Genomic DNA, 26,075 nt, shown 5'->3' with positions numbered 1-26,075 from the left:
CCAGGAATTCTTAAAATCTTAACATATTGTTATAGTGAAAATAATTACTTTCTAAGGAAATTCATTTGGACATTTAACATTTTTTTGCGCAAGTTTATTAGACATATTTAACAATTTCAATCTTCTGTATGCTATAAATTTATTTTTGTTCTTTCAATGTCATCAAGTATATATTTTATGAACGTTAAAAATGAGTTTCAAAAATGTTTAATAACAAATGACAAAACTACTGCAGTATTTTTTAGATTAATAAATTAATTATAACATATTTCTGTTATTACTAACTACTAAGTAGAAGCATATGCTTCAGACTCAAAATATAGATCTGAGTATATATGACGATGTTCTGTGTAGTTGTTTGAACCACGGTCCGTGAACTAATATAATCAATTCGTATCTTATATTATAATGATATGAATAAATAGACAAAATCAATTTTAAACAATATTGAGAAAACAGAATGTAATATGGTTAGTGCTTGAGTTATTTCATGTGACAGTATTTTTTCTGTATTTATTTTTATAATAATAATATGTATCTTAGTTTATGTTTGAAATATTTTAGGTATTTACAGTACCTACGCCTAAAAATGTTTATTCGTTAAATTGCGCATTTCGTAAACGTTTTATAGTGGTTTTATTTTACGTATAGTCTGCAAATGTGTGCATTATTGCAAATTATTTTGTGTACACATAAATCTAGTTTATTTTATTCTGAATCGATAAAGCTTAAAATCTAGCCCGCAGGTGTAAAATTTGAAGGACAAAAACATTTCTTATGTTTTTATGATCACGTGCGTTGGTTTTTTATTATAAATCGAAGCTCAGTATATAATATGGATGTACAATATTTTTAATGTAATTGCTTATTACGATTTCATCATGTGTTACTGAAACGGTAAAGACATTGTATCGCACCAATAATGTCAAAAAGATCGATATAAATATATTGTCTATTCATGTCTCAATAATAAATGTATTGAATAATGCGCAGTACTATAATTGCTTTAATATGTATATGCTGTTGATATATACTCGATGAGGTGTCTGCTGCAAGAGGAACACGGCGCCAAGAATGCAATTTTAATTGTACATATTCGAGACTTAGCATCGGGTATGATACCGCGGTGCAGCATTGGTAAACAAACGCAACCACCTCCCCTCCCCGTTCAAAAATGTACAGCATAATATAATTGGGTTAAGTCTCGCGTCGGTGGCATTTTTTTATAGCTCACACATCTATCATTTGCAGTATAGGTATAGATAATATTATAATGTGGCGCCCTTGGGCTCTGGTTATGCGCGTTCCCGGTCCGTTGAATTTGTTGACGGCCACGGGTTTTCACTACTCCCCCGCGCGTATGCAGCTTATCTTTGACCCCGACGCACGGGTAAAAGTGCGAAAAAGTGCATCGTTAACGGGCTGCTGCCCACACTGGGCCATAAATCCGCCGGGGTTCGCATCGAGTTCTAAATATAGATCTTCTCTAGGGTCTAGCTGCATATTTTCGTGCGATTAATTATAAATTCCTAGTCGTACGCCGAACACATAAATATTCGTATGGCGTACCTATATAATACATTTATAATATACACTATAATAGATACCTATATATATATATTATATTATATATATGTGCATACATATATCGCCCCACGTTATAAAACTGATCATAAAGATAATGGTAAAAACACTATTATTTGCGTTATAATTTACAGACCGGGAATAAAGGGAGGAAAAGTCTCAACAAGTAAGCGACGACTGTGGCCAAAAAAATATTTGTTTTCTTTATTTTGACAGTTATTTCATCTATTGTATTGTCGCTAAATTATTATTATACATTATTTTATATTGCCTGTGTCACATAAAAAAAAATCAAGGAATGTAAATGTATATATTGTATATATAATGTATATATGTGTACCATATTTGAAGGCAAGAATATTGTTGGTTATTTATCGATGTTCTAAACAATTTTGCAAGTATTTGATTTAATTAAATTCTTTTTTCAATACTCGAATTTAAACTTGTATTGTTTAAAATTATTCTTTGTAATTAGAATTTTGAAATTTATCATTACTCATTATGCCTTAAAATTTGTGAAAGGGTGAGCGCGTATCTCTAATAACTTTAATAAATTCTGCTCTGATAATACATTATTATATGAATATTAGCGTATTATACAATACGTATGGGTGATGTTATTGATTTATCCTGCAGGTACTCACGCGGATGGTATTTAGTTTGGTATTTAATGATGATAACATATTAAATATCAATCTTCTTAACACAATTAAGGTTTCGGAAACGCTAGATGTTTGTATTGTAATACGCTGTAAATTGGCAATTATATTTGTTGTTATTTCGTTTTCTCGTCGCCGAACGGACGACCCGGAAATCGCGCGGTCGTCGCTATAAGCCTACCTAGCTATATTTCGTACACTTATTTGTACGTCCGGAGGAGGGTCGTATACTGACGTCTAGAGGGGGTGCGATCGCGGGTTCCTGATCGTCGGGGCCCGTCGTCCGTTAGTCACACGCACACGGGGGATTTTGAACGGGTGCCAAGGAATTCCGCGTCCGACTGATGCCGAGCGCGCTCGACGTCCCCGGGACCACGTTACTATAACGCATACGGCCCGCAGACGCCGAAACGCCAGCCTACCCCGCGCACAGTGCAAAACCGATGTAAACAGTTTTTTTATTTTCCAACGAACAGCGCACATAATATACACATTTACACGCTACACGGGCACACCCGCATACAAATACACAATCATATAGGTACACGCATGCACAGAAAGAAGCTGACGATAAGCTTTGGTCCGTATGATTCGCATCCGAGAGAAAACGCTTTCGAGTTTTCCGATTTTTTCGCTCGTTTTATACATTCGTAGGTACACTACACACAAATAAAGCGAAAAAATACATTTGTGACAATATATAGTGCTGTGCACACAACAATCAATCGCCGTCGTCGTCTCGTATTTTATCGCGTCGTAACGCAACGGTGTGTCGTGTGTGTACTACCAACAACTCGTCGTCAAAACCTCTTTCACCCCCGTCATCGGGGTGCCTGCAACCATCTGCCGATGAACGCTTACTCTCGTGGTCGGCCCGTTGTCGCTGTAGTCGTCCTGACATAATCGCCATCGACACCGACGGAAGTACGGCGGCGGCGGTCCCGGCGGTCATCGGCGGTGATGCGCGAGGTGGCGAGGGGCGCGTGTTATGGGAGGAACGGCGAGCGTGGAGGTCGTCTCCCGTAGAGTCACTGGGTCATTATGCCGGTCAGCAGCAGCACAGAGGTACCAGATGCCAAATGCTGTTGTAAACACTGTCAAGGTACTGTTGCACAAAATATTATACAATATAAATAATGATCGTGATATATTATGCGGTTATTCAAACAATGATAGAGACATGTACTCCTAGTAAAAGGTGATAAACGTAGTCGCACGAATTCGTTCATATAACAGCGTAGATCACTTGCCCGAGTGGATTTCGAATGTGGCTGCAGCCGCTGTCGCGTCGCTCTCTTCTGGCCCGACCAACTGTTGCGCGCTGAGGCTATAGCCGCCGAACGATTCTTCTGCAATCGGTTCCTAGGATAAGTTCTAAATCCTTTTAATCATAGCTCTTAGCATTCGTATAATATTTCGAAACACGTCCTAGATTAGTTTCGGCCGGTTTACGCCAGAAAAAAATTCCTGTCAGTAGATGATTACGAATGATAAACGTCGCATCCTCGCGCGATACGCATAGATATATACTTTCGGTGTGTGTGTGTGTGTGTGTGTGTGTGTGTGTGTATATATATATATATATATTTATACAGTATGGTTTTAAAAAAACAGGACGTTTGCCAAACCGCCTAGTCAACTCTTTAAAAATCCAAGTAATATTATTTTATTCGAATCTTATCACCGGTAATTATCCCGGTGGACATTTCGTAGTTCGATGCAAATTGTCAACGTCAGAGGAGCTTTATTGCATGCGTACTAATGTAATTTATTATGCGAGCGTATAAGGAGAATATTGTTCACAATGCAAAGTTTCGTCATTTTGATGAATCGTTTGTTGTCCTAATGTCTCGATTGTTCATAATTTATTTTCGCAATAAATAAATCAGTATCTATGGTTATCGGTGTTTTAGCCATTATCAATGTACAATATTATATTCTTGACGACGATCGTCACTTTGTATTTCGGAATAAAAAAAAAAATGTACAGAACCATAATTTTTTATTTCGCTAACTCGCCGACGTTCGTTGACCATAATAATTAATTTTAAAACTCAAAGAAAACATACTAATGCAACCACTCTACCGTGTTTCTAGAGTCTTGACTTTTATTTATTTTTTCTCCGGGCCAGAGGAAATATTAAATGCAGTCGCCAAATTGGCTCGAACTGTATATATACTCTCGTGGCAGGATTATTCTGTGTAATTACGCTACACTGCAGCATGCCGGTCGCCATCCTGCAGTAATATATACTATATAATAATATGTAGTAGTATAATAATATTATAATGATATAACCCGGAAACGCGATTGTTCTTTTAATAAATCGCTCGAAACGAAAATCACTGGCTGAGTTCTGGACTGACGGTCTGGGCGTATACATAACACTAGTTCTATAATATCGTTTCATGTATATATACTATTATACTCGTTATAATATAATGTTGGTATACGGTACATACACGCGGCCGTCCGTTAATTATTCCACATGACCACATCAATCGTCGGCGAATTGGTGCGATCGTGTGGAGATCGTGCCGCATCCGTGAGTGGGACGTTTCATTCAACAGCGTACAACCGCGTAGATCGAAATCCGTATAGTAAATCTAGGTGTATACAATAATCGTATACGTCGCGTTCACACACACACACACACACACACACACNTGATGGTTAAGAGCGTATAGAACGATAGGAACAACATAGCAGTAGCAACACGCACACACACACACACACACACACACACACACACACACACACACACACACACACACACACACACACACATACGCACACACACATACAAATATACGTGTACCTACGGTATATCATTTGTCGCGTACACGCGGCTTTCTCCAGCCTGAAAAGCGGCTGCAAAGCGAAATGCCGTCGTCCTTTTTATCCTTCGCGGTCGTCGCTGAACAACGTCCTTGACACAGAGCGGGTCCACCGGGTGCGGGCGGCCGAGTCTAGAAATACGACCACCGCCGCCGCTCCGCCGCCGCCGCCGCTGCAACCGTGACGCCACTATATGACACTATATATAATATAATATATACCTATTCGTATACTGTACACGTGAGTTAACCCTACGGCAGTCTTTTATATACGCACCTGAACCGTGTGACCCAGTTAGCATCATAAATAGACGCGTACGTACACACGCACACACGGGGACGTTTCCTCTCGGCGTAGGTTCCAAAAATTAATCGACCGGCTTCCGTTTCGACGAGGGGGAGTAAAAAAAAGCATAATATTCCGACGATTTAATCGGCCCGTGACGTGGGGGACCGCAATGCGATTGGAACGAAAACTATGTATAATAATAATAATAAAAGTATTATTTATTGCTAGAATTAAATAAATGTTGCTCACAGGTAAGACATTTTAACACAAACGGGATACATCTAGCATGGCGTACACTGAGGTAAAACCCCTTATTGTAGAACTAGAGTGGGTAGTACAGGTACTCATCTAAAACTAATGACCATTATAAATTAGGAGTAAAAATAAAAACGAGGATGAAAACGGTGATATGTAGTATGATATGAATAATCATTTTTGATTTATTACACAGATAATTTCTTTCTTTTCCTGTATGGAGTTCATTGTAGAACCAATATTTTAGTTTGTCTTTAAAGTGAGAAAAACCAGCAACTTTTAGTATGGGTACAACAGTATATATCACTGGGAAACCATATCTTAACGTTAGAGACTGTAATACATGTGTGTAAAATGTATGAAGTTTTTTTATTGTCAATGAATGGTATTTCGATACATCTTTTTAATGTATTATTTTATTGTACTCGTATTATTGTTGTGACGTTGTGTATTGCATATTATTGTTATTCGCATGCACGGACAACGGTTCGGGAGACAGAATCATCGAAAAAGGTTTACAGGTGTGTACATCTCATCATAATCATCTCGCGCCAAACTATTTACTTACTCCGTCTGCACTCTTGCAGAATCTCTCTCTCTTTCTCTCTCTCTCTCTCTCTCCCTCTCTCGCTCCAGACATTATTCACAGGTGCCGCTCGAAGGCACCAATACGCTATAATATTCTGTACCTCAGTATTATATTTGTATACGCATTGTAGCGCGTACACTCGAGCGTTCACTGCGAAAATTATATAGACGAGCATAGCGGGGCGGTGCGCAGGTGACGGTCGGGGTCGTTTGGCGATTATTTTGACGTTCGTCCTGGAGACAAGGTGATCGCGGCGCAGCATCGGTCGTAATGGGGTTATAGACGGACCTATTTAGAGCGTATTATATTGGTGGTTATTGGCACACGCCAGCGCGGCGCGATTGTGTGCGATGGCGTTTTGTTGGCAACGGGCGGCCGGGCGGAATGAACGCTATTTTCGGTTCTAAAACGTATAGCATACAATACAAACGCGGCGGCCCGGAGAGAGGCGGTGCGCTTGCGCGTGCGTGTACGCGCGAGTGTACCGCGTACTATACGCGCGCGAGTACGCGAGTTTGCTGTACTCGCTGTGCTATGCACGCCCGTCGCGTTTAGGTAGCAGATTTGCCGCGGCGGTTCGGCATTCGCCGACCATAGTCGAGTCCCACATTGTCGTTTGCCAACAAATGCCGATGCGAATTTGTCACGACGATAAAGTGACGACGACGCCAATCACGCTCACGCACACAAACGCACACACACACACACACACACACACACACACACACACACACACACACACACACACACACACACACAAACACACACACACGCGCGCGCACACACCCCGACTGCGGTTCGTGCAACTCCTCCTGCAGTGAGGTGTAAACGGATGCGGACCGGGTGACGGTCGTGCTCAGGGGAATAGTTTAGGCCGCCGTAATGATAATAATATAAATAATGATTTCTATTATTATTACTATTATTATTATTGTTGTTGTGATAATCGTAAAATTGTTGTTGACAGTCGTCGTGTGTAGTATAGGTACAATCGTGTAATATACGTGTTATGCGCGTTTGCCGTTTGATTAATTTTTTTTTCACATCGATCGCCCGCGTAGGCAGCACGCTGCACAACTCTATTATGTACACGACACACACGCGACGTGTGAAATTATTGTGCAACGTCCGCGGCGCCATCGGTTTCATACTATATGATATACATATTACATATTACAAATTATAAATATAACAATAATATGACGTATATTATAATAATACAAGGTGATCCGTAATACCTACTCACTCGTTATTTTCAATAGATTTTGACTATTACGATCATATTATTTTTGCAAAACAACATTTTCGGATACATCAGTTTTAATTTTTTTCATAATCATAAGCTGCTTATTTTTCGGAAACCTACCTATATCTACCCATTTAAAAACACCACATTTTAAACAAGTAGTTAATTATTTTTAAGTATTTCTATACTTTGGAGTTTAATACGTACCTACCTGCTAAAGTGGCAATCTCTCAAATGTTTGGCCGATTAAATCTACTTATCTAAACTTTAAATACTTAACTATCGTCCAAAATTCGGTTTTATGTATCGGAATTGTACAAAAAATATATGTTCTCATTCAAAAGGCTAAACAATTAAAAGATAGGACATTGTGAAGATATAATTTTTTTTCAAAAATGGCGTTTTGCAATGCCATCTAATTATGTAAATTATAGTATTTAAAAAAAAGTTAACCATTAAGTAAAAATTATGAGTGGTAGAGACACTTAAAGGGATCACCCTGTATAAAAAAAAGTACACATGAACTATGCAGGCTTGCCTGGAAGAGTCACGAACTTTTTAAGTTATTTTCGACCGTTGCGTGAATCTGTTGTTCCGCGTTGTATATATATTGCCTTGTAACGTTTGAAATATATCTGGTTTCTTAACGGCATTTAAATAATTAACTTGATTGCCTACTATAACATTTTAAGAGTGTCAATTTCTTATAGTTCCGATTTCAATTCAAAACGTCTGTTGTTTTAGCTTATGAATAAGTATTTTACTGTATAGGTTTATAATGTTTAGGGATTATAAGAATTAACATTTTTTTCGATTTTACATTCAATATCCATTAATTTATTATTCTGTAAAGTGTTCAGTGATAATAGTACACGACATTATTGCATAGTTTACTGTTGAAAACATTCGATTGGAATTACATTTTTTGAGAATAGTCGTTTGGAAACGTTTACTTATACATATCCCGAGCAGACGTGCAGTGGAATACTGATGGTGCGCGAGACGAATTTCGGGTTATCGAGGAATAAAAAAAGAATTCGACGGATAGGATCTCAATGTTTGTTGTTTATTCGTTAATATTATAGTCGGTGAATAATACGTAAAGGATTGTATTATTTATGCGTGTGCTGCTCGCGATTTCCCGTGTAAACATTTTAAAACAAAAAAAAGTAAATAAAACAAAACTAAATACATATTATATATAATTATGCGAATTACAAAAAAAAAAAAATAAATAATTTAGAATAAACGCGTCTTTCTCTATCTTTTTCTTTAGTATATATATATATATATACTGTATATATGCCTATGTATATTGTATATGCGTAAATGCATAATAATGCATATTCATGTATTTTTATTTATCATTATATATAGGTAGGGAGAAAGTACACAAAACGAATCCGACCGACGACGGTGATTAAAAATTAAAAACCGCACGCGCGTGACTTATAAAACGCGTTGATCGATGCCGAGAACCCGTGTAAAAAAAAAACGATATAAAAAACAACTTAAAATCCGAATCGGCGGTCTCGCGGCGCTAGCGTGCAGATAAAAATAACATCTCCCGGCGTTTTATTAGCCGTTTAAATCTCAACGTGCTCGTCGTCGTCCGTCGTCGCCACCGCATAAAAAAAGCGAAGTTTTTACGGGGACTTATCCCCCGTCCTGTTAATAATAATATTATATATTTATATGTACACACAGTGTCACCGCTGCGTCGTGTCGACATCGTAATCGTTGCTAAAATCTTAACCATCGGCGACCATAATATATTATATTATGCTTTGCGATTTACACTTTTCGCGTATATGTAATGTGTAATTATGTATGTATATATATATGCAATTAATACGTCATAATAATATTGCTCGTGATTGATTCGATTTTAAAACGCGAATTTATCAAACGGTAGTTGGCAAACGTTCGTGCCGCTGCCGCCGGTTGATTAATTCATCGTAGCCGCCAATATAATATAACCCGCGATTGCCGACGTCGACGCTGCAGAAACGATTTGTACGAAAGCTATTATATACACATAATAACAAGTACCTATATATTTTATTATATACGTATGGAAAAAAAACAACAATAAACCGGCCACCGAACAAATCGGCGGCCTAATTCGTATGCTACTTCGTAACTCCATATAATACTGTTACATATATCAATATTGCTTTTCAGGAGATATTTTGATGTCAACAGCAGGACATAATAAATAATTTGAAAACAAAATTAGGCACCCACTAAACAATACCTCGTCATTTACAACTTTTGACATATTATTATTGTTCTATTATCATTGGAATTAATTTAAATTACCAATCGATGAAATAAAATATCTTTACCAATAAATGGTACATACCTATACTATACGTACACGTCAGTTGTCACTCTATCAGATGTCTGCAACTATCGCAAGCATGTTAGGTACAAGATTAATATGACTAAAATTATCTAATAATACTATTGATAACACTCAATGTGAATCCTACGTGGCCAGAAGTCTAAGAGATTCTGTCTCGACGGACAAACTGGAGACAACTAGTCAATGTATTCCACGAAAAACTTTCGCAGATCTTTTTTTTAAGATATGGTCAATGTGGTGTTTTGCCGTTTAGTAATGTCAATGCATATATGTCATACACTATTAATAGTTTTAGATGCAGTCTGTCTTAAATTTGTAGGATTGTACGTATAAATGGCTAACAAAATACCCACAATAGTCGAGGTCTATATAAATTTGCGGGACGCTATTTTTTTAAAGTCCTTGTAGCCCCTTCTTTGATTTATCCAATTCGAAAACTGCAGATTATAACAAATATATATTTGGATTAAAATTACAACCTTAAAAAAAATACTAAATTATAACTAGAGCTTAGTTATTTAGCGAGAGTTTTTTAAACCGTTTTACCAAATATATTCATAAAAAATAACGAGTTTTCAGGATTAAGTCCTCCCATAGAAAATCTATTAATTCGTCGCTTGCCTGCACGCCTAGTTCGGCCTTTTGCTGGATCAGTCGAAACCATTGAGATGAGCGGTATCTTGATCTCGACTTCTGTAGGTATACCATTCATTGTTCCGCTCAGAATCTAAAATTTATTATCCAACTATCAACTGCACATTCAACTGTTGTTGTTTAATTATTATATACAATTCACTAACAACGGAGACAATTGCTCTAATATCAAAAAGTTGAAGTTTGCTGATTTCGTTGGATTTTATATGATTTTAACTCAGGTTGAAGTGGTATTAATAATGTTAAACGATGCGTTTTATTTTTTTAAAATTAAAACGTGAAACCACAATGTAGAATTTTTGGAGTTATGACAATAATTATACGAATTAAAGGTGAAAGATATCACAGAATATTATAACATTTTATTGTGTTATATATTATCCTGTACGAGCGTGTAATGCGTGTATAGCATTTATAGACCTATACTGTATAAATACTAGACGTTGAATTTTAATCGTTTTTATTTATTTTTCTCCGACTTACGGTAAACGCCGCGATTTTGTCCATTCATTTTTCTCATGTCTCAACTCCGAAAAACCTCGCCGATCTCTGTCGTTTTAAGACGAGGATATAATATTGTGCTCGTATTATATTATTTTCAGTATTTATATACATACCTACGTATCCGCCTGCAGAATAGCAACCGTACAATGCGCATAAACATAATATATGCCGAGTAAACAAAATGCGACAACGCCGTCGTCGTCATCTTGGCATTGATTTATCGTAATAAAACGTTTATTACGTATATATGTAGCCCGTACGTCTTATAGACTTTCACATTATTATGACAGGAGAAGAGAACACACTCGCGTATTCCTATATATAATACGCGTCGTGTCTCGTCTGCGCCGTATATGTGTGACGACTGTACGACGAATTTATAATATATTATTGTTATTATCATAAACTGTTGAGGGATTGGTGATGGGAGGGGTGTTGATAGGCTAATGTGGGGTGGGGGTAGAGAGAATAAGAAATTTCGCTTGACTATAATATAGGTAGGTTTTTTTTTGCATTTCGAGCCGCCTTCCTGTGAGTTTTACAGCGGCGTTGTCTGGCTTGGGATTGGAACGTTTCGTGTTTGTTTTGGAGATTATATTTTACATTACAATCATACCGAATCATTATAGTAATAATAATTAATATTGTACTCGCGTCCGATTATGTTCGTGTGGACGGCGTTACACCGCACGGTTGCGACGGTGAGACGCCGAAATAAAAACTAATCTGTGTTACCGTTGGCACGAGACGTCTGTTTTCGTTTTTTATCTTTTATTTTTTACTCTAGGCTACATTTAATATTTAATTAATTTGTTTGCTCGAAGGATGAAAACAATTTCATTAGGGAGCTCTATAATCTTTATTCCGCTTACTCATATGTTTTTCGAATGAGCGCGATGTTATATACGTAAAAGATTATGGATGTAAGCTAGTCGCGATCGGGACAGTTTTGTTCTTAGTTCAGTCATCGTAGCAGTATAATAATATTTTTTCTAATTACTATTTACTAACGATGCGGGCTTTTAGAAATAAAATAAAACGAGCAAAACGTACATAAATTGTTCAACACCATATATACCTACAATTAATAGTCGGGTAGTTAAAATAAAATTAAAGGGGTGTTATATTTTCTTATTAACCACTTTCCTCACTCTCCTGAAACATTGTCACTTTATTGTTATAAGGTCATCCTTGTCACAATCTAGTAAAATAGATAAATATTTTCATTTTTTCTCCTAAACAGTATATACACTATGATACGTATACGTGATATATTTCAACACCACCCGTTGCATCAATATTAGTGTTCTTGTGTACTTATGATATTTTAAATGTTGTTATTAAATATAACGCCAGATATAGGAGCCTCCATTGACCTAGTAATAATAATGATATTAAAAGTAATGTGAGATTGTGGTTTTTTTTTCATCTAAAAACGTTAACGGTGAAAGTCAACTATTGTTGTCGTGGCTATACGTTTTTTTTTCTCATGACTACAAAACGAATTCGCCATCGGTTTCCATAAATATGTATATAATATGAATGGGCCAATTGGTTTTCATAATAATGCTATTATAGCTACGTGTATCGTATACTAATCAGCTGCTGTCAGTTTTTATGTGATGTAAAATTTGTACTCGGTAGACATACCTACTTATATATAATTATATTATACTGTCGGGGACTTGAATAATTACAATTACCCATATACTTAGGATAATAGTATTGGAAAAAATAATCGATTTAGTTTATTAATTTTACGTAATAACATCACATTGCAGTATACTAGAATATAATTTCACGTTGGACTTGGAAAATGGAAGCGATTTCTTATGCTCTCATAAATCATAATGATATACTAGAATATGTAACTTTGCTATATGCTATAATTAATATGAATATTCTTTTAAAAATTAAATAAGTATACTTAGAACTTGAGTATATAGCCTGTAGTTAAATTCATCATTCTATATATTCTTATGCATATGATCGTATATAATATAATTATAGATATCCGTACCTAAAATGTGATGTTAATTGTATAATTATATTCCTAATAATAAATGTATAATTTTCTAATAGACGAATATTACTATACGATACCTATATATTATACTATATCAAACGATTTACGGAATGGTATTGATGCAATTGGTTTATGCTCGATTTTCGACAAAACAATGAAGTAAACAGCGGTCGATGATAAAAAAAAAAAATTTAAATTTGTCTTGATTAGGGTCGATCTGGGAAAAACGGAAATCATTTTCGGCGAATCTCATAGGTTAGTATTTCTTCTGATCTACTCCAATATTATTTGTCTATACATTGCAGTATTGCGTAACACGTTCCCTTGACACGCCGTTAATAAATTGCGAGCTTTCGAAAATGTGTGTTATTCCTAAGAATATTATTTATTTTCCGCGAGTGACAATAATTTGCATAAAATATATTAAGTGAGCGCAGAGGAAGTCTCCCCCCGTACTTGAGTAATTTAGGGGCGACGAGCGTATTTTGGTAATCATTGCGATCTTATTCTTGTTATTGTATTATGCGAAACTCAAAACCGCTCGTTAGCAGTTAGTACGGCAGCGCGTATGTACATTCTACGCACGCGGCCCGTCCTCGTAATAGTTATGACGTCATCCGGCCGGGTGGCCGGACCATATGGCGCTGTTCCGGCCGGTCTTCCGTCCACCAGGTCGGCCACACCCATGGTCCGTGGCCGACGCGCACGTACGCCTGTGACGGCCGTCGTCCCGGCCGGGACCTGGGACGGACCGGCCGTCCCTTCGTCGGGACCATGTGCGTTCGGTTACCACACACGCGCCGCCGTCCACCGATAAATACATATATTATTTTATACCTAATAGTAATAATAATATAATATAACAACTGCGGCGGTGGCGGCGGCGGCGGCGTCGACAACAACAAAATTATTATTATTATTACGTGCCGTACTCAACGCCCTTGTGGCCGAAAAAAAGTCACGTTTGGCCTTTACCCGCGGTCGTTTTGCGAAAATAATATTTTATTATATTATTGGCTCGGACGGGCGTCCCCCCCAACGTATATTTTCTTCGGTCTAGCAGCTTTCAGTATACGTTTTATTACATTAATCTTTTGAAGTGTACGGAGACCGTTCTCGTTTATTATTATTATTATTATTATTTTTTTTGATATTATAAGACGCACACGGACACCGACTGCGCGCGAAATTCATTACCGATGACCGTGAAACTCGCGGCAGCGTACCCAAAACCGCGTACATACGTGTCGCGACGCTTCGGACGGGCGGCTGGCCATCGCGAAAAATATGCTCAAAGGTGATAATACGCCCACACACACTCGACCGCTCACCCAAGTTCTTTTTGACCGTTTAAATTTTATTTTATCATTACGTGCGGTGGCAACCGTGCCGTGATGTGTAAACTGGGTTAACGCAATTAAACGCTCAAAGGCGCGCGTGTGTGAGGTCGCCAAAAAACAATGTCCTTAAGCGCGATTATAATGTCCACAAGCGATTTTCGTGCACTCTGCGACTCATTAATATAAAGCGCAGCCTTTTCACGTGCCTCTCGTAGTTATACTTACGTCGATTGGCGCACGACGGGTGGAGCACCGCTTCCATCACAGGTAGGTCGGACTAATGATATCACGAACACAGATTTCTATTTAATAGCATATGGAATCTTTATATATTAATTTATGTAGGTACCTATATACCTAGTTAGAGTTTCACATATATATATATATCCGAAAAAACGAATACAAAATAATTTAGCTCGTCCGCCACGCGTTTTGTGTTGGAAAAATGTCAATGGATATACAATTTTCATACTACATATAATACCGAAATACACAAAATCACACACACACATACGGTGTATACAATTTGTATTGACGTTGATGTTCGACCTTTATGTCTGTAGTACCTATCAACATATAGACGACACGTGCAAACATTTTATGCATATAAGCAGAGAATAACTTCCATTTAACTAAATAATTTTCTGTTTAGCGAAATGTTTTTGAGAACCAAACCAAATTAGATTTAAATTGATATAATTAAATTTGAGAGGACCGAGGACGCCACACGTGCCCACATGTGTTTCTCCGTCTTCAACGTACAACATAGTAGCTATATATGCATTTAGGAGAGCCAATTAATTTGTGTTGTTAACTTTAATATTAAAGTTAATTGACCTATAATTAAACTTAAAAATAAGAACACTATCTATGTTCTCTCGTTGTTCTTTTATGATATTTTAATTTTTAAGCGAGTTAAGAGTATGTGAAATTTATAAATATAAAAATGCTCATAACTCGCTTTAATATAAAAATGATGTCGTAATAAACCATCTTGAGATCACACACAATTGCATCATTACTATTATATTTGAGTTTGATCATAGGTCTTCGCTCTAATATTTAAGCTATAACAACACGAAATTGGTTCTGCTCCACTGACATTTTGATGTGCTGTACGTTTGTAAGATTGGCGACAACACTTACGCAGGTATGACGATGGTGTCCTTTTATACGAAATACTCTGCAATACGATTTTTTTTTTTGACATGTGATTTCGAAATATGAAATGTCCATTGTTTTATACTCGTATGATATCAAGCGAGGGTCGCACGTCCTAACGTTCCAAGCGTCCTTTCCGCTGCAGTCGTCGCCCATCGGCACTGTGGTACCCACCCTGCCGACACGCGCGGAGAACCGGTGCCCGCGTCACCGCTGCGGTGTTTCTCGCTCTCACGCACGCCACCATCGCGCGGCTGGAGTGGTGGGATTCGCCCACAGTTTTGCACGCACCGTTCTCGCCGAACTTGCACGCATCACGAACCGAAACGTCGTTCGAACCGGTCGTAGTGTGCGCGCAGTTCTCCCCGGTCGTCTCCGTGCTGTGTGTGTCGCGCGTCCCCGCCGAAGTGTCCGGTCCGCGCGTGTTGTTCCTTCGTCGTCGGCGGCGGTGCGTCAAGCCGTATAGTGTTCATCCCGTTCGGGTTTTTCGTCGCGTGCGCGTGTAATCGCCAAGCTGACCGGCAAACGCCGCCGCCTCCACCGCCGCCGCACCGGTTACCGTTCGCCGATACGTATTCCCGGTCACCGCCGCCGCCATGTACGCTTCGGGCAACAGTCAAAAAGTAAAATAGCACGTTGACGTTATAATATATATGTAATCTTATAATAATAACCATATAATCCTATTTTTTTTTTTTGTTCGACTACGGTTCCCCCCGCATAATATTTTCTATATATTTTATACGCTTATACCACTACGTACTTACTGACTTTTAAATTAGGAGGACGTGACAAAAATTTGGGATGGATAAATCCCCCCTTTTTGAGCCAATGATATTATCTAAACCATACACAAACATTATATATTATAATTTATCGATGGGTACTTATATATACACACAGAACTGTGGTAGGACTGCACTAGCTCTCCCCATCACGTGGGCCCCAAAATTCGCTGACTTTACCTATTTACCATCACGCTACTTGTAGCTATTATATAATTATTTGGTATCAATATAAAAGTCACGTAGTTTTACTATACACAGTACACACTATATATTTTTACACGTGTAATAATGTAATAATGTTTAAAATACTAAATTACATTTTTACGCGTTTGCAACTTATAAGTACATCATATTATTATTATTATTATAATACATTGCTTGCATAAATCATGATGCTGTTTTAAAGATGACGTTATTGACGATGTTTTTATAGTGGGGTAATACAAATAATATGGTAACCGTCACTATCGGTGCCTTTTAATAGAACCATTACGTGGACCTGTGCACTCCGCACAACATGTGTCGTCGTATTTGTTTAGGGTAACTACATATGTAGTTAATAACTGACTAAAATTTTAGATTTGGTTCAAGTTGCGTGATATTTCTTTCAGTTGCCTCGACATTTAGACGTTGAGTGTGAATCTTGATCCGAAATACTTTACCTGCGTATTAAGAATATCTATATTTGCCTGCCTCTCGTCCACCCATTGTAGTATATGTAGTATGTACCGCACATATATGTTACTCCAGGTCAGTAGTCAGATCGAATCTTCAGTTGGAGTAAATTGAGTTTTGCTATAGGGCACTGCCGAGTGTAAAAAATACAGCGACATGACTATTTTTAACCAACTGTTACAGGCAGTAACGGTTAGGTCTAGTGGATCACTGGACCTATTTTCTCTCCTCATCCATGTATTTCAATAAAATAAAAACAATAAGGGTGATCACCCACGTAACAGATGGTCTTCTCACCTATATCTACGTGTACGCTTCTACAATTAATGCTGGTTAGAAAGAATTGAGTTTTTATTGAACTTTTTTAGCGTTTCCGACAGCTCCACTCGACCCCAGTGAACACCGGTTCACGAGCACTCTCTTAACCCTTACCGACTGCCCGTTTTCTAGGATTTCGCCGAACAGGTGTCCGCGTTATAATATTACATATTATGTTTATGTTATTTGTCGTGTGCGTATACCTGTCGTATAACACACATATGTTCGTGTATATAATATATATGTATATCGATCGTATATTATGCGTGTTGGTTTTTTTTCGCGTACGGAGAAGCTGCTTTCACCGTCGTCTCGTCCAAGGCTGCGTCTGGTTGTCTGTCATCCGGACAAGGCTGTGCATTTATCTCGCGTTAGCATACACGTATATTATGTTATGATGTGTGTACAGTTGTGGGAGGCGTTTGGCCGCGTATTATATGTTGTGTTCTAAATTTACGGAGCATACGTGTATAGATATATATATATATATACCTAGACGCGTTTATATATAATATCGGGCAGAGCTTTCGTTTGTATTTTATTTTAATTCTTATAATATATGCTGGATACGTGCTACGAGTATCGCCATTTTACATCATTTTGATTTCCGTTTGCATCCGAGTGTAGTGCATTCTTTAAATTAAAGGCCTTAATATACAGTTTTCCCATGGCGCCAGCATGCGCTTGTAATACGCGTTGTCTTTGTATGTACCGGTCCCCGAGTTTCCCGATCAGCTTCTGCTGTGAAACCACTGCGGCACGGGCTTAAGCGCGTGGGACGGACCGGCCGCCGACACCTGTTGGTCCAGCCGGACCGCCAACGCGAAACTACGGTCAGCACTCTTCGAGGGGCAGCCGGATAGCGTTGGGTGACATTTGTTTTCGTATATAATATGATATAAATAACGATGGAATATTATTATTATATTATTGCTCATCGACCCAAAAGAAGATTCTCCACGTAATCGCGTGTTTCTCTCTTTTTTTCTACGCGATTATTATTGTTGTGTTCGTTTTCTCGTAACAAGCAGACGACATTATAATGTTATTACGAATTGTTGTTCTGTGCACACTGTCCTGATGTATATTAAATAGGTGTATAGCCGTATAGGTGACTGATGCGTTTTTTCCTTCTACCAGTCCAGTGTGTATGTTCATCCAGCTTTGGGAATTTACTGCAGCCTGATTGGAAAATCCAATCCGACTATTCTGTCCGTGCAGTGATTAGTCATTACTCATTAGTGTAACGTTTTTTTTTTTACTTATTTGTCCACTATTAAATTGGTACGACGTGTGTATATTTTCACGCTTTAAAGACATCGCGTACTAATAGTTTTAAGATTAACTATACCAGTATGTTGACTTACAAACATATAACATGGCACATTTTTGTTCAGTAGTTCTAATGTTTTGATATTAGTTTTAATGTCATTTGAGTGAATTGACGTATCATCAAACTTAAATCTTAATGGTAAGAACATTAACCATTGTATTAAGTCGATACTTTAGATTTTATAATCTATAATTTAATGTATGAGTACCTGTATGATACATAATAATTACAACATTCAATTGTGTCAATTAAAATGTCTCGCTTTGAAATTAAATTATTGACAAAACTAATACGATAAACAGATGATGTTCTGACCTTTAAAAAACACATCAACCGTTGTTAAGCTTAATACATAATATATAGGATCGTGCACAGCCGAACAGGTCACAAAACAACAATAAATAAAATATATAATATGATGACATCTTCTCGCGGTTCGTACCACGACAAAACGATGACAACAATAATCGTGTTAAAAAGAGTGAAACACGTTCGAGAATCCACTTTTGGGTCAACTCGCATAGCATAAAAATATCATCGTCACTCGTCGGTTAGGTATCTTAGAGGACGCCATATACCCAATTGACAAGCCGAATGGTAAACTCCTACAAATGTAGTGTTATCTCCTACAAAAGATAGTGTTAACTCCTACAAAAGATAGTGTTAACTCCTATAAAAGATAGTGTTAACTCTTACAAAAAATTAATATCGTAGGTATTGCTGTAAAAAATATCAGTCTTGCAATATATTAACACATAAAATAAAAATGGTTTGAAAAATATAATAAAAATGTTAAAAAACAATAATCATTATCATAATACCAAATATCGCTGATCTATTTAAAATATTTTGTACTGCAAGTGCCGATATGAACGTATAGTATATAGTATATAATATGGATATAATCTAACCTTCGAGAATCATCATACAGCGTATAAACAAGCTCTATTCAAGCGTTTGTTTATTAAATAATATATATTTATTATTTTCAAGTTATGATAATTTTGAGCTTTTTGAGCTTTTTAACTTCAAAATTGTGAATTTAAGTAATATTACCCTATAATTTAAAGGAAAAAATTTCTATGTGGGAGATTACAATATCTTTGATTTTCAGGTAAAAATTTTAAAAGGTTATTAGTGTAGGAGTTTACATTTAATGATGATTTAGGTATAGGAGTTTACATTTGGCCATTGACAAGTCGATATTTCGGTTATACTGTAACGTCAATAACGTGCAATAAGTTGCAATTTATCGTTAACTATATTATTATTATGCATAATATGTGTATATCATAATTATTGAATTCTGGCATATGATTTATACTGCAATATATATTGTGAATACTCTGCATCTTGCAATGATTAATTATTAAAGAATTTCACAATATGATTTTTGTGGTTTTTTTTTGTTTTGTTTGAATTCTTATACATTTCAGAGAAAATAACACGTGTGCGATAAGACATCCTATTGTATAAACGCGTATATTATAAATACAAAGTATATATATATATCGGCGATACATATAATATAATATTTTATTATCGTATCGATCGCGAAAACAATAAACGGTTATTGTTTATTTTTTCGTTCTTGTGCGTACACGTACGCTGGTGTGCACAAGCGATCTGACGTTAATTTATTGCCCGGCCTACCTCGCGTAAAAAAATAAATAAAAAACATGACGCGCTTTTTACCGGACGACGATGACGACTGACGAGCCTGCAGAAACGGCCCATACGTTCGATGCATAAAACATTAGGTATTTTGTATTTTACTGTTCCAGCGTCCTTGTTTCACCGTCGTTTACATTGCGACTATACCTATATGTATATACCATCATCATTCATACAGTATACGATATCATATCATACACGTATTACCTATATATGTGTAGGTACTTATGATATATTTAATTGTACATTCCGTTATACATTATAATTTTTTCTGTCAATCATTGTGATTTCGAAAAAAAAATGTTCTTGGACATTATGAAAAAACAAAATATGAACATTTTTATTATTTGCAGAGTACCTGCAATACCGATATATTTTACTGTCGTATTCGCCAACAGTGGTTGAACATTTTAAAATTCTATAAATACGAGGTTTCCATCATGTGTACGAGAAAACGATTTTCGGTTCTTTTCGTTCAGTCGTTTTTTTTTTGTGTTTGATCACACGCGGTACCTATACATAATATTTCCATTTTGCCATGTATGATACTGTCATCGTATCGATATAAAATAATATTGTTTATACAGCATATGTATAGATACCTCCTCCATACATTATGCATGTTGTATCGTATCGTAACTTACTTGTTTATTTCGCACATCGCAGCATATGCATATTTACGAGAGTACGATTCACCGAAATGGTTTACACTATACCACAGCATAATATACAGCGTGTAATACTCACGTATATAGCCGCGTTAGACGAACAAAATATAATCGCGGGTAAACAAACAAACCGAGATTTGTTTAAAATTTAAACCCAATCGACGGACGATGCGCGTATAATAAAGTCGGTTAAAAATAATAATAATAATAATAATATTCGTTTTATCGAAAACGATGTCTGAACGATTAATTTACGACGAACAGTTGGTGCGAATATATATATTGATGATATTAACGATTATATTGAAATATGTGTGTATGTTAAAGTCATCGTCGGAAAGTAGGTATATAATCCATCATTTACAATGCAATATATAGATAAGTTTGGACTATAATTTTTTTTTCTTTTTGTTCACGCAAAAGGCGTTATTTTTATATAATACACCGGACCGAGTATCGCATAAATATTGTGTTATGTGTTATATTTGTTGTCCAGGTGGTTGTTTGTTTTAAGACGCTATATTTTTTTTTTCCATTCGCTCGTAATCAGTACCTATATGTACTGTCGTCGATTACGACGAGTATATTATATTACATCGCGTATGGTGTGTTTAGTGACCGTTATTTTATACACATGTAGTATGCAGTTCATATATATGGTGTTACGCAATGTGTAATAATATAAGGGGGCCTTTCTCGGATAGTATATTAATTTGATCTAATATAAAATGCACATTAAATACATTATTGTACAATAAACTATACAGTTACTAATAGAAAATATAGTAAAATACGATTTCGTCATGACTCATAAAATTATATTATAATGATAGCGTAAAGAAAATAAACTACGTTTAAAACAAAATGTAAACCTTTTCTCATTCTCGTCATTGGCAGGGAAGTGCTCACAGGGTCGGGGGAGGGTGTCATATCCCTTGGCTTCTTTTCGGTCGTAGTATATATTCTATTCTATAAATGTATATATTATATTATTATATTATCTGTCTAGCTGTGATATAGTGCATAGTATAATCCGCCTATCGGAGACTATACAATGTGAATGACGAACTGTTTTCTGCACTGTATTGTATTATAATATTATAATGAGATTACACGAACGAGTATATTATTAATAATATTATTATACTACCATGTCGTGTCATCGCTCCTATACTATTGCCCATTCAGTGTATGCAATAAACGGTTCGTCCGCGACCTTTCGCCGACATACTACAGTAGTCGAAATACAATATATACTATATTATGTAGATATTTGATCGTATAATATATAATATTATATGTAGGCAACTACTTAGTGTATTATCGGTTGTATAGGTTATATTGAGGGTGGGTAGGCTTTCGGAACGTGTTTGGCACCGGAAATTCGCTCGAGTCGACCGTCTTCAATCATCGGACGTCTGAATTTCAGTGCAACGGCAAATGGCTATATAATAGGACGAGTAGGCGACTGAGACACGACGTGGAGATGCACGTGGGCGGCACAGGCGGCGGCAGGTCGCCCACCAGCGCCAGCCTTATACCTGTAAGCTCGCGGTGCTCGCGCGACAATGGAACGCGTTATTATAATATTTATATACATTATACATATTATTATTATTACTATTATAACTTAATTACCATAATTTTCATTATAATTATAATATTAAATATACGTTACGTGTATTTATGCTGTGGTTTGCTCTCGTTCATCGTCGTCGTCGTTGTTGTTGTTATTTGTGCACGTCACGGCGACGACCTTCATCCTGCGAATTGCGAAACTTAAAAAACAGCCCATACTACAGGATGTGATATCATATGAGAAATAAAACAGTACGCGCCTACTGTGTGTGTCTTATATTGTGCATAATATAATCGTATTATGTTATAATTTGTTACGACTCTTAATTGATTTCTTTCGTTTTTCTTTCTGTTCTTATCGTAGATCGCGGCCGCGGTGAGCTGTTTTGGAAAATTCAGCTTGACCAAGACCTGGTGGACACCATTTCGTCAATTTACCCCGAGTGGTTCCGCCAACAACAGCAACAGCAGCAGCAGCAGCAACAGCAGCTGCAGCAACAGCAACAGCAGCAGCAACAGCAGCTGCAGCAACAGCAGCACACCAACCCATTGACCATGCAGAACAATATTTCGCAATCGTCTCCGCCCTCAGCCGAGGTGGACGAATCTCCGCTGCAAAAGTCTATGGACAAAAACAAAGAATGTGAGTAACGACCAGACTTGTTTACTATGTTTAATATAATATATAATATATAGGTACATAAGTGCAACTCTACTGTCTGTATCGCATATCTGGTTAGCGAATTATTTTTGTGACTCGACAATCGAAGGAGATGAAATACATACTCGAAGGGTGGGCGGAGTTACAATATATTGGCGTGCATATGCATGATTCGTGGTCCAGTCCCACCTCCCCCGGGGATATCGTGTGGGGGCGATGGAAATTCCGTTTATTTCCTCCAAATCACCAACTTACCGTCTTACGCATAACATATACCAAAAGATGAACGTTCAGAAGTTCCATTTCGTGTTTTTAACTTATCAAATCAAATTTAGAGATAAGAACATTATCTATAATCTCTCACTGATTATTTATGATGTTACAATTTTCAAGAGAGTCATTAGCATTTTAAAATATTAATATTTAACGCACACATGCCTTGCTTGAATATTAAAATATCTTAAAACAACGAGAGACCACTGCAGATAATAATGTTCTTATTGTTAAATACAATTATTGGTCAATTTACTTTAATTTAATTAAGTTAACCACACAATTTGAATGGTCGTATATAAATAGCCCACGATTTAAAATTCGAACGTTTTACCTGCAGCGGTTAACCGCGATTCCGTACTTGAGGGGCGGGTGTGGTTTCCCTATTATATTGGCGTACATGCATTATTCGCAGCCCAGCCCCCCTCCCTTCTAGGGTAAATTGTGCGGGGGCGATGGACAGTCCGTTTATCTCTTCCAAATCACCGGATATAACACTTATTGGATATATATTGTACGAGATAATGACACCACTCCCGTGCATAAATTTAAAGTCGTTCGTTAGGTTTACACGTAATACCTACTTTAACCGTGGTTTCACTATACCGTGGTGTTTATATTGTTGTGTATACATATTATATACACTTAATTTTTAATCATTTCAATGACGCGGGAACATTAAGTCAATTCTCACTTATTAATATGTACCTATATCTATGGTACAAATACAAATATTTTATACTAATCTATAGTACTTACATTTGCAAACGTCGCAAGCTTATCCGTTTTTAAAAATTCTATTTCTCTACATTTGTTTTGGTCGTATGTTTTCCTGTTGAGAACTTTCAATTGTACGTGTTACAAGTAAATACATAATCAACATTTTGTTATTATGGCAGTATACAATTTATCAACGTATTCATGAAAACGAAAATATCTGACGGCGAAAAACTGTATAAATTGATAGCTTAAAGAGCTTTCAATAGTAGTACAATCTACGTCTGCAATACGTTTTTCACTTCTGTAGTCATATAAAATACATATTTTTATTATTATGTCATATTTTCATTGCATTATATGAGAGGATCTGGTATTCCGTTACCCTCGTATATTATGTTGTCTCCGTTCTCACTAACGCATACTAAAATGTACGTTCAGCAGTCAGTCAATTTTGTGTCATTATAGCTTTAATATATTAGAGTGAATTGACCTTTAAGGCTTAAAGGCAAGCACATTATTTGTGTTCTCTTTTTGTGATTTTTCAATAATTTCATTTAAAGCGAGTTATGAGCATTTTTAAATAATTATATTTTACATGCTCAAAAATCGCCTGAAAATTATAGTATCTTAAAAAAGTGTTTATTGATAAAATATCCTTCTTATTTTCGAATTTGATTATAGATCAATTAAATTTAATATTTTTAAGCTATAATAACACAAAGTTATAAATTATGTTGGTCTGTCATGCGCTACAAATAACAAGACGAAAATACTGAACATGTGGATACGACGTTCTCCTAAAATTAATATAATATGTGTTTTATAATGTTACGTTACAATTGGTGTTGGCGGATGCGACGAAAACTCTCTAATATTGTTTAAAAAAATCAAAAAAGTCCAATTTCATCATTCTGATCCCGAGAATAGCGATTGTTTACTGCGGGCGCGTGTTGTAAACATATTATTGATAAAATTATCATCGTCGTGACCTGTTATCGCGAGCTGTTTTTCTTTTCTGTTCACTCAAGTCTGTTGATAAATAAATAAATAATAATAATATTGTACACATTATAATAAATAGGAAAAGAAAACACTTGAAAACATATTGTCGTCGGAATACCGTTTTGACAGATTCTTGTTGCTGGATCGTTTATTACGAAAAGTTTCGAGATGGCGTCTCTTTAATACACACTCACAATATATATATATACAGATGAACACATATATTACTCGTAGGCCTAGAGCCGCGCTGTGTATAGGAGATGCTTGTTTAAAGTTAAAATAATTATGTTGTGTATATAAACATTCATTTTATTAGCCGACGCGTGACAAATCGCATTGTTTATGTCACGATCTGTCGTCCGGGCCCTCGCCGCCGAAAATCGAACTGAAAAAATAACTTAATAATAGTCATAAGTGAAAAAAAAACGGCGTCTGGGCCGGACGTTCATCCCGTCACGGCGGCGTCAGCGGTAGCGGCGTCGCGTCGGTGGCGACAGTGTTGTATTCGAAAAATACGGCGAGATAGGGTTGGGCTGCTGTTGTTGCTGCAACGATGGCCTATTTACTGCACGATTAATGTCTTCGCGCGACGGCGACGGCAACAATGTATATAATTATATAATTGATATAGCGATAAATCGTCGTTGATATTATTGCGTTCGGTTGCATTCATTTTTTATTTTTATTATAACGGAAGCTAATTGTTTCGAGAAAAACGGCTGAAGACAGCGGCGGCGTGCCAGATCGCGAGAGGAACGTCCGCCTCGGCCTACGGAGAGACCATGGGGTGACGCCGCCGCCGTTGAGAGTCGATGACCCAAATAAACATACGCGACTGGCACGCGATTATTGTCGCGTGCGACGACGTTACT

The 26,075-nt window shown here is 36.8% G+C and overlaps 1 protein-coding gene across 4 annotated transcripts in view; it reads left to right on the top strand.

Moving 5' to 3' along the window:
* LOC111036530 (MKL/myocardin-like protein 1) overlaps positions 1 to 26,075 on the top strand; it is a 63,920-nt gene that overhangs the window by 19,624 nt on the left and 18,221 nt on the right. For 2 of the 4 annotated variants that reach the window (XM_022318568.1, XM_022318567.1), the window contains exons 1-2: positions 3,285 to 3,345; positions 22,912 to 23,190. In XM_022318568.1, the coding sequence (XP_022174260.1) occupies positions 3,285 to 3,345; positions 22,912 to 23,190 (340 nt within the window). Of the gene's footprint in view, positions 1 to 3,284; positions 3,346 to 15,833; positions 16,137 to 22,911; positions 23,191 to 26,075 lie in introns of those variants that run through there. The other 2 variants (XM_022318570.1, XM_022318569.1) reach the window with 2 other exon arrangements.

Source organism: Myzus persicae, unplaced genomic scaffold (genome assembly GCF_001856785.1).
Source record: "Myzus persicae strain clone G006 unplaced genomic scaffold, MPER_G0061.0, whole genome shotgun sequence".
NCBI lineage: Eukaryota > Metazoa > Arthropoda > Insecta > Hemiptera > Aphididae > Myzus > Myzus persicae.
Note: the sequence above shows the minus strand (reverse complement) of the source record. Positions and strands in the feature narration are given on the sequence as shown.